The following is a 9,523-nucleotide window of genomic DNA, read 5'->3' on the forward strand; positions in this document are numbered from 1 at the left end:
ATGAGTGCCGAGAAAATGGCTGGTGTCTATCCCTGCTGTACAGGTGGGGCTGTGAGAGATCCTAGGATACTGGAGGACTTCCACTTGGGTGGCTCATCTGTCGGGAGTGGCCACTTTTTAATGAAACAGGAGATGGGTAGTGTGGATCAGGGATAATCCTGCCCTGGAATGATGTAACTTTAAGCTGCATAAGGAGTGCTTAAAACCACTTTAAGGTGTTAAGGTGCAGATAGTCCAGGGGTAAAGAGCTCCAGGAGTCATTCAAAATTACTGTAACAAGGCCCTGTGATAACATGCCTTAGAGAGGATGAGCCAGCCCTTTAGTGGTTGCTGCCTCTAGAAGGTATGAATTGTGCTGGAAAACCTAAGTATAAAAGATAGCCCAGAATAAAGACGTGGGCAAGAAGCTGCAATATGTTTGAACCTTCTGCTCAGTTTTTTTCCCCCTCTCTATTTTTGTCCCAAAATGTCTTCGTTTTAGCAGCCCGTTTTTATTTGATTCCTCTCCTTTTTTTTTTTTTTTTTAAGGCCCTTTTATCTACTCAGACATCTTGGACTACAAGAATCTTCGTGAGATAGTGGTGAACAATCGAATTACTTGGCTGATTCATTATAGTGCTTTGCTCAGTGCTGTTGGAGAAGCAAATGTTCCTTTGGCCAGAGCTGTAAATATCACTGGTAGGTGATTTCAGCCCTGCTTGACTTGTCTTTCAATGTAACACCTTCTGCAAAGGCTAGAGGAGACTTGGTTTAGATTCTAATAGGTTCCCTTTGTTGTTCCAGGTTTACACAACATTCTTGATATTGCAGCTGAGCACAGCTTACGACTCTTTGTCCCTAGCACAATTGGAGCCTTTGGGCCTACTTCACCTCGAAACCCAACTCCTGACCTCTGCATTCAGAGACCAAGGACGATTTATGGAGTCTCCAAGGTCCATGCTGAGCTCATGGGAGAGGTAAGAATCTCATTATGGAGTGTTCATTGTCAACAGTAGGCAGCTTGCTGCAGTGTTCTTTCCACTTCCTGCCTTTTATTCCTATAGAGCTTTTTTTCTTTTAATGGTACGAGTCAGCTGTTAAAGCCTTATGGGAGGGAAATGCTTGTAAATTCTGTAAAAGGATTTCCTCTTAAAATCTATAGAAGGAAGGAGAACAAAATTGGATGTGGCAGACTTGGAGTTTTGAATATAGTCTCTGACTTTCCCAGTTGCACAGAATCAGGGACAAGGTGTCTTAGGTCTCTGGACTATATTTGCACAGTATAGGGTGATTTGGAAGAGCTAAGGGTATAAATACCTGTGAAAACTTCCTACCATGGATTTTTCTCCATAGTTCCAAGGATTGGGGTGGGCAAAATTTAAAATGAATGTTTTGAATTTAAATCAGAATTTATTTAATGTGTCTTTTAGTTTTTTTAAGAATTTATTTTCTTCCCAATTGAAAATTGCTTAGTTGGTTATTTTTTACTTTTGCTAAGTTGGTTATTTGTTTTCATTTCCCAGTGGCTTGTAGACAGTCAGATTTTATGCAGAGGTTTCATATAGTAGAGAAAACTCATTTATGCAGAAAAGCACAAGTGCACGACCCCATTAATGTACAAATTTTAAAAACAACAAACTCGTAGGGCAGGTGATTTGTTTAACAGTCTTCTGTTTATTTGCAATGGAAATCCCTGAATAATAGCATCTTCCAACTATACTGAGCTTTCTTAGGAAATGGGAACTGAAGTGCTTCAATGAGGCTACAATACTCTGTCAAAACTTGACTTGAAGCCAATGGAATTTGTATGTTAAAAACTCCCCACTTTTGGGGGCCCTAAATATGGGTTGAGTAGCTGAACTTGTTGCCACTAAGTTAATTTTTCTCTGGAATATTAAAGACTTCATGCTACTAAGAGAAGTTTCAGTAAAAATAGAATTTTAGGTTGTGATGCTACAGTCACTTAGACATATACTTAAAGTTAAGTATATGAGTTAGTCCCTTTAAAGTTGATTGGAGTACTTCTCACTTTAAATATTTAATCTCTTGGCTACAGCAGCATTGCAAAGTTTAAAATATCGTAACAGTAATAGCACTTCAAAAAATAAAATTTGTGCTTTTACAATGTTACATTAGTCTAACAATGCCCCAAATTGATTTAAACATTTTAAAAATCAAGAAACATTGCTATAAATCACTCCATTCCAGAAGATTCCTCGACCATTGAGTAATTGATATGATTTAGTGTTCAAAAGCTGTTGTGTTAGACAAGTATATGGCTGGAATATAGATCTTCTTATTTGTAACATGTTCATTCTTGAATGCTAGAGCTGTTCAGTTCCAATTGGAGGAATGCTTTTGGCACCAGTGGTCAGAGTCCAGTGGATTTTGGGTGTGGTGGGGGCTGGAAAACATGCAGCACTTCTGGTGTCTGAATGGCAGACACAGCAACTCCATCCTACCTTAACAGGACATGGGACCATTTGAGGGCAGCTGTTGGCATGTTCCAGTATTGCATTCTGTGATATTTTTTTTTTGGCTCAGCTTATCCTTTGTGTCTTCCCAATAGAAGTTAAAATGTTTTATATCCAGGCAGACTTCTTTCCTTTCTATCGGGGAGAAATGAGAATGGTGGGGGTAGAGGGGTACACACAGAGTGTGAGGCAGAGACTGGAATTGAAGGCCATGGCATAGATGGAAGGGTGAGAAGGAAGGACATACACAGTCATTGGCATTATATGGTTGAAGGTACAGGGAGAATGAGATCACATAAAGCTCTTGTAGGAAGAATGGGGAGCCCTTGAGTCAGGTGAAGGGGGAAATGGAAGCACTGTGCTCTGGCGTGAGGCATAGGTAACACAGGACTTGCAGAATCCAAGGGAGAAAGAACAGGTGGCAGAGTGAATGGGGAGCACAGCTCTTTAACATGCCAAGGACTCTATCTGAGATTCTCCCAAGCTGCAAGGGAAAAATGAAACTGAATCCCTTGACATGGGAAACTAATGCTAGGAGCAGCACACAGAGCCTATGGTGTGAATGAGGGCGATAGAAAGAGGAAGTTCCTGAAACAATGTGGGAGAGAAGAGGTGCAGGGAGTCTCTGGTGTGTACAGTGAGCTTGTCTTACAGTAACAAAGCAGTGTGCAGCCTTTGAGCATTTATCTAAAGCTTTGCTTCTCTGCTTCCTTCACAGTACTACCATTACCGGTATGGCCTGGACTTCCGGTGTCTGAGATATCCAGGAATTATATCTGCTGATTCCCAGCCTGGTGGGGGAACCACTGGTAAGATTTATTTCCACACCTCAGTATTACCAGCAAGAAGCTCACCACATACCTTGAATAGTAAAGATAAGAGGGACATTAGCATGCATTTGTTCTTCTTTCCAGAAAGCATCAACTAGCTGTTCACTTCATTGAAATGAATAGTGGCCCTGTGAGAGAGGTGCACATGTAGGCAACAAAGGTGCCCATGTAGAGGCATTATTTCAATGCCAAATTACAGTGGTTCTATATATGCAGTGTGTCTGTCCCTATTTACGGTAGGTCATACTTGCAGAATTTCTCCTGGAAGTGATTCAGTGACACTTCTGTAGTTTGCATCTATTTAAAGAAAACAGTCTCATGGGGAAAGAGGAACTTGGGAAACTCCAGGGTTGTGTAAACTGAAATGTTCCTTCTAGACAGCTCCTCAAATGCAGCTGAAAAGACTCAAATTCTCCTTCTGCTGAAGCTAACAAGGTCTGCTGAAACCTGGATAGCTCATGGGGATATGAATGGAGTATGGTTCTTTTTCCTACTTCAGAGCCAGCACATGTAATAAATAAGCACAAGTCATTGTCTACAGGGCTTTGGGCCTCTGATGCAAGCTGGTATCTGTCTGCCTCTAATCTCCGCTGCTATGCATCATAATATGCAGCAGCTGTTTGTTGCACACCACCGCAAAGATGGCCGTACCTCTATAGCTTGAAAAGACAGAGTCCAGAAGCCTTGGGCAGGGACCAAGACTCTAATGTGCAAGGCACTGTATAAAAACAGATCAAAGGAGCTGAGGCGTTATACTGGACTGCAAATTGAATACGAGTCAAGAGCGTGCCTTCTAAAACTTCTGGTATGCTAGGTTGTAATAATAGGACTGTTGCCTGCAAGTCAAGGGGAGTGATGACTCCACTTGATCAAGACTTGCTCAGGCCTCAGCTGGAGCTCTGTGTCCAGTTTTGGGTACTGCACATCAAGAGAGATGTAAACAAATTGGAACAAATCCAGCAGAGAGCAACAAAAATGGCTAGAGGTCTAGAAAATATGACTTGCCAGGAAAAGTTGGAAGATGTGAGATTTAGTCTGGAGAAGAAGATTCAGGCAGGATTTGGCAACAGTTGTCAGATACCTGAAGGATTGTTAAAAAGACGATCAGCTAGTCCAGAGGCAGACAATCTGCATCATGGGTGTCATAAATGGCATGAACAGCTTCTGTGTGTAGCATGTGGCAGGTCAGGAAAGGTGCAGGTAGCACAGCTGTAGATAGGGAAGGGTGGCACTCGGGAAGGATGCAGAGCTAACTTGTGACATGCATCCAAAAAGTTAGTGCCTCCCAACTTAGCCTTTGTGACCTCAGGGGACAAGACAAAATCTTAAATTATAGCCACAGAAATTTAGGTTGGGCATTAGGGCGAATTTTCTTATCGTGGGTACTTAAGTATTGGAATGGACTAGCCAGAGAGGTTGTAGAATCTCTATCCTTGGAAATTTTTAGGAGCAGGTTAGACAAAAGCTTGTCTAGAATGGTGTAAATGGAAGGTCCTGTCTTGAGTATGGGAGTTGGACTATAGATGACCTCCTGAGATCCCTTTGGCCTTACATTTCTTTGGAGAAAAATTTATGCTCCCTTCTCCAAAGAGGTTACATTCAATCCAGAACTGGAGATGGAAAGCAAGGAGAGAACAAGGCAACTTTTATTTTTCTTGTCTTCCAGACTACGCAGTCCAGGTTTTCCATGATGCCATAAAAACTGGCAAATTCCAGTGCAACCTGAAACCAGACACACGCCTCCCAATGATGTACATTGACGACTGCCTGAAGGCTACATTGGACGTCATGGAAGCTCCTGCAGAGCTGCTGACCATGAGGACCTACAACATCAATGCCATGAGCTTCACACCTGAGGAGCTGGTGCAGGAGGTCCAGAAACATGTTCCTGAGCTCGAGGTGATCTACAGCGTGGATCCAGTCAGACAAGCCATTGGTTAGTATCTACTTCTTTGTTCCACTTCAGGGATGTGTGTCATACTAATCTGAGCGAAGAAAGGGGAAAGCCTTAAATTACTGAAGGTGGGGAAAGAACCATATTTCCCTCCTCCTTTCCTATAGGTGGTGGTCGTAGATATTTATAGATGTCTGATTGCACCTAGAAATGTTGCTGCGGTAGTATGACTCTTGCCGTTTCAAACTCTGTTCTGGTTGCTTGTATGACCACTGATGAGGAACTCAGTTTTTTGAAGCTTACAAAAATCTTTGCATTATATCTCACGCTTCTCTCTTTTCCTTTCTTTTCTTCCTCTGTAGCTGACAGTTGGCCAATGAACTTCGATGACGACAATGCCCGGAAGGACTGGGGATGGAAGCATGATTATGATCTTCCTGAATTGGTGACCACGATGTTTAATTTCCTTGGCTCTGAGTCGAGGATTGCCCAAGCTAATTGACAAACATTGGACAAAAATTGATTTCCAGTCCCCAGCAAAGGACCAGGGAGAAACTGTTCAGCTGTTCAAACTGTTTAGTTTAGAGTTCCAAGTCTTATAGCATGTAAATTGCAAACTTTCTACAAGTAGCAATAGAACTGGGATTGACGTACTGTAGATGGATTTACTGTCTTGAGTAGAGGGTACCAAACAGACAAAACAGTACCAGGTTATTCAGGTAAACCTACAACACCAGTGAACATGAAGCATGTAGGCAGGGTTCTTGGATTTTAGCATTTTAGAAACTGGGGAAAAAAGCATCTCCAGTAGGGCTAAAATTATCAAATCATTCCTATTGCCTGAATTTCCTTCTGAAAACAACAAGAGGCAGCACTGTAAAACCTTGTGTTTTAGGCATATACTGCAGAGTGAACAAATTGTACATTTTTCTTCATTTCCTTAGTGGAAGTGCCTAGTTAGAAATTTGTAGGAAGGTGAGAGTGTGCTTTTCCTGTCTCTTCTGGCAGTTAAGCAGACAGAAGTGCCACTCCATATTCATACTTTGCAATGGCCATTATAATTTTTTTTATAAAAAAAGAAACCCTCTAATTAGCAGTTCCTTCTTTATAGACATAGTGCTATGTGTGCCTGCATTTTTCTTCACACATGAGATTGAAATGTTTGTGGTATTATTTCTGTAATGCCCATAAATGTGAAGGGGAATAAGACTTGAATTCATTATGCTTTAAAAAACACAAGGTTTTCAAGACAAGCTGTTTATGTCCTTTGAAACTTGCTTCTGGCTTCAGTCTTATTTTAAAGATGGATCTGGGATATTAAAATCTATATTGTGTATGTGACTCTATCCTGTTTAAAGCAGTTGATGCCAGGGAATGAGATTGCCTTTAACTAGCACCACTTGTGGCCTGATACCAGTCAGATTTCCTGTATCAGTGGATAGCAGCTTACTGTAGGAAGCATATTTTAAAGGTGGGCTGTGACAGAGTCACTTGCACTGAAGCTGAGTTAGTCTTTAAAATACCTGTTCATTCACCTCACATTTTGTACGCTGTGTATATGTGTATTTGTATATTATTTATATGCAGGTACTGTTTTTAATCTCAGAGGAGGGGAATTCAGAGCTGAGACTGTACCAGCACTTATTTATTATTTCAGGGTTCAAGAAACGGAGCCAAAGCTAGCTTTCTAGTTTGTTGTTCAAATCTGGCACTTCAAAAAAAAAAAAAAAAAAAAAAAAAAGAAAAGAGAAGAGTTCCTTCAGTCACTGAATTCATGTGAAGGTTTGAATGGATGTTTAGACTTGAAGAAATAAAGTTGTGATTAATGTCCAGCAACCACCTCTCTCTAGGGCAGGGCAAGTTCACCAAATTTGCCACTAAATTCTAGCTGCAGTTGATAAGGGCTATCTCACTTGACTTGCACGCAGAGGAGATTCTGGGAGTGACCAATGAGTTTTAAGGCAAGCCCGTTTCTGAGTTTGTTACATGGGTCTCTCCTGCTGCCAAGGAGTCTCATTACTCATGCAAGGGAAATAAAAGTACCTTTGGGTTTCGATTTTCCCCGTCCTTCTTTTTTAACTGAGGAAAAGTTTGTGTTACCAAAGGACACTTTCCTTTTTCCTCCCCTTCCTTCCTGTTGCTTGTAATACTGAGATGACATGTTGCAGCCATAATTCAGAGGCCATTAATCTACTGTCCCTTAAATGGGAACGCTCCACTGGTTTTACAGAAATAAGTCTTGTGCTCTTGTCTGTTAATTTGCTGGTTAAAAATCAAACTTATCTTTATTAAAGTGTACTTAACAGAAACATCTCCAAGGTTCCCATTGAGTAGGGTAGAATTTCTTGTCATACCCATTCCTTGCCCTCACAAGCTGGGTGTTAGATCTGGTGGGTATACATGAAGTGGGGGTATGTCTTTTTGCCCCTTTCCCTAGTTCTAGGTCTCATTTTGTCTATCCATGGAAGGCAAAGAAGAGGCTCTCAGCAGGGGAAAAGTAAAACCTACTTTACAAAAATGGCAGTCTTCGTAGATGCAAATCTGAGCTATCTGCTGTTTATGGAAGTAGTGCATATAAACTGGATTTGGGGATTCCAGTTTGTTTCAAATGAAAAAATATACGTATTTTATGTTAGTGTTTTGCTTTTAAAATCACAGGAATTTCCTTATAAGAAGCTTAAGTTATTTTTGGTCCTATTTTCAGTATAAAACATGGAGGTATCTACAGCTTTAAAACCTGTCTGGTAAAAGTTTTACTGGGCAAACTTGCCGTGGACAATATTTTGTTACATTGCCTTACCCTATTCTGCAGTGCTACAGTCTTGTGTTCCCTCCAGATATGATAACTGACCAGACGGATTTTTCTTTGTAGGGGAGCCAGTACTGTGAGAGGAAGATTTTTTTTTTTTTCTCCTTAAAGTAACCTCAAATGCAGATTCTGTTATAAAACTCTGTTTTAAGAATTCATTGATAATTGTTGAATTTGTATAGGTTTGCATTTTGTATGTCTCTTTTCCCTCCACTTAATGACAAAATATGCATTTCCAGCTATTTCTTTGAAATTATAATATATATATATATATAATCCAGGGATGTGTTCTTGTGCTGAAATGTTTAAAAATGTGTTTACATTTCTGAAAAGACAGGATTATATCTTTGGTCATTGCGCTGATTGCATTTGAACTACTTGATAACGTTTGGCCCAGTGGGTCAGTAAAGTTGATCTTGGACAAAGTACCAGTACCCTCAAAGAAAAGATTTATTAACATTACTGTTCTCCTCCCTGCCCAAAGAGGCTTCTTAGTAAAGTATCTTACCCTTTGTTTCAGAATGAATGGCTTTTTACACAATCTCAAGTCCATTCCAGGCTTTCACCATCCAAACCATTCCAATGCACAATCTTTGAAGAGCTGCTGATGCATCCAACCCCACTTCTGAGCTGCAGTTTAAGTTATAGTCTGTTCTACTCATAGAGAGAAATTCCGGTTCAGACTAAAAAACATGAATTGAAAAGAAAATGTACTCCTAGTCTGAGCAGAAGCTGTGCTTGGATGTGTAGTTATGAATGCAAGGGTAGATTATTGAATTGCATGGTGGGATTTGAGGCTGCCACATTCAGAAATATAGGTTTTATTTATTTATTTATTTTTTCCTATTGAACAACATTCTCTAACTTTGAGGTGGCCATATTCCTGCTTTTTTCTGTTTTAAATAAACTGTACTGTAGTATACAGCCATTTTAAGAAGATGGCAGCAATGACCAAGCAATACTATTGTATCCTTTCAAGAAGGTGAAAAACTGAATCTAGTTAGTGTCCAAGGCCCGACATTACATACTAGACTGGTTATGCATACACTTTCCCTTTCTCTGGCTCTCCACATTTTGAATGCTGTTGTTTTAATGTCCCCTGGATTATAATTGTTTAACATATTACAGAATTGTAATTGTTTTCTTGCCAGGAAGAAGATAAACTTTTAGGGGTGAGACTTCTCTCCTGATATTTGGATGTTGTAGCTGTTATGTTAACTATTTGGAAAAAAGATTTTAAGAATATTTTTTCAAATGTTGTTAGGTCATGGATGATGCCTACTTTAATAAAGTCCTATGCAAGTATGTCTTGATGTTTTTTCTTTTCTTCATAGTAGAGCCAAAGACCTTTTGGAATGTGTTTTTAAAGCAACTGGGAAAATCAGTTGAATCAGAACCCTACTGTCAGATGACCCTTGAAGTCCTTTGCAGGCCAACCCCCTGCATAGATGCAAGGTTTGCTTTTCATAGTTTCATAATTTGTAGGGTCAGAAGGGACCTGGGGTCAAATGACCCCAGGAAGGTGTTCATCTAGCCT

At 40.3% G+C, this 9,523-nt stretch overlaps 1 protein-coding gene across 2 annotated transcripts in view; it reads left to right on the forward strand.

The window, feature by feature from the left end:
* Nucleotides 1-9,291, forward strand: part of LOC109300246 (L-threonine 3-dehydrogenase, mitochondrial) — a 22,934-nt gene extending 13,643 nt beyond the window's left edge. For both annotated transcript variants that reach the window (XM_019520910.1, XM_019520908.1), the window contains exons 5-9: nucleotides 529-678; nucleotides 784-956; nucleotides 3,172-3,262; nucleotides 4,950-5,219; nucleotides 5,540-9,291. In XM_019520910.1, the coding sequence (XP_019376455.1) occupies nucleotides 529-678; nucleotides 784-956; nucleotides 3,172-3,262; nucleotides 4,950-5,219; nucleotides 5,540-5,679 (824 nt within the window). In that variant the 3' untranslated portion in view covers nucleotides 5,680-9,291. The remainder of the gene's footprint in view (nucleotides 1-528; nucleotides 679-783; nucleotides 957-3,171; nucleotides 3,263-4,949; nucleotides 5,220-5,539) is intronic.
* Nucleotides 9,292-9,523: the final 232 nt, after the last annotated feature.

This window comes from Gavialis gangeticus, unplaced genomic scaffold (genome assembly GCF_001723915.1).
Source record: "Gavialis gangeticus isolate Ggan-Ray unplaced genomic scaffold, GavGan_comp1, whole genome shotgun sequence".
Classification (NCBI taxonomy): domain Eukaryota; kingdom Metazoa; phylum Chordata; order Crocodylia; family Gavialidae; genus Gavialis; species Gavialis gangeticus.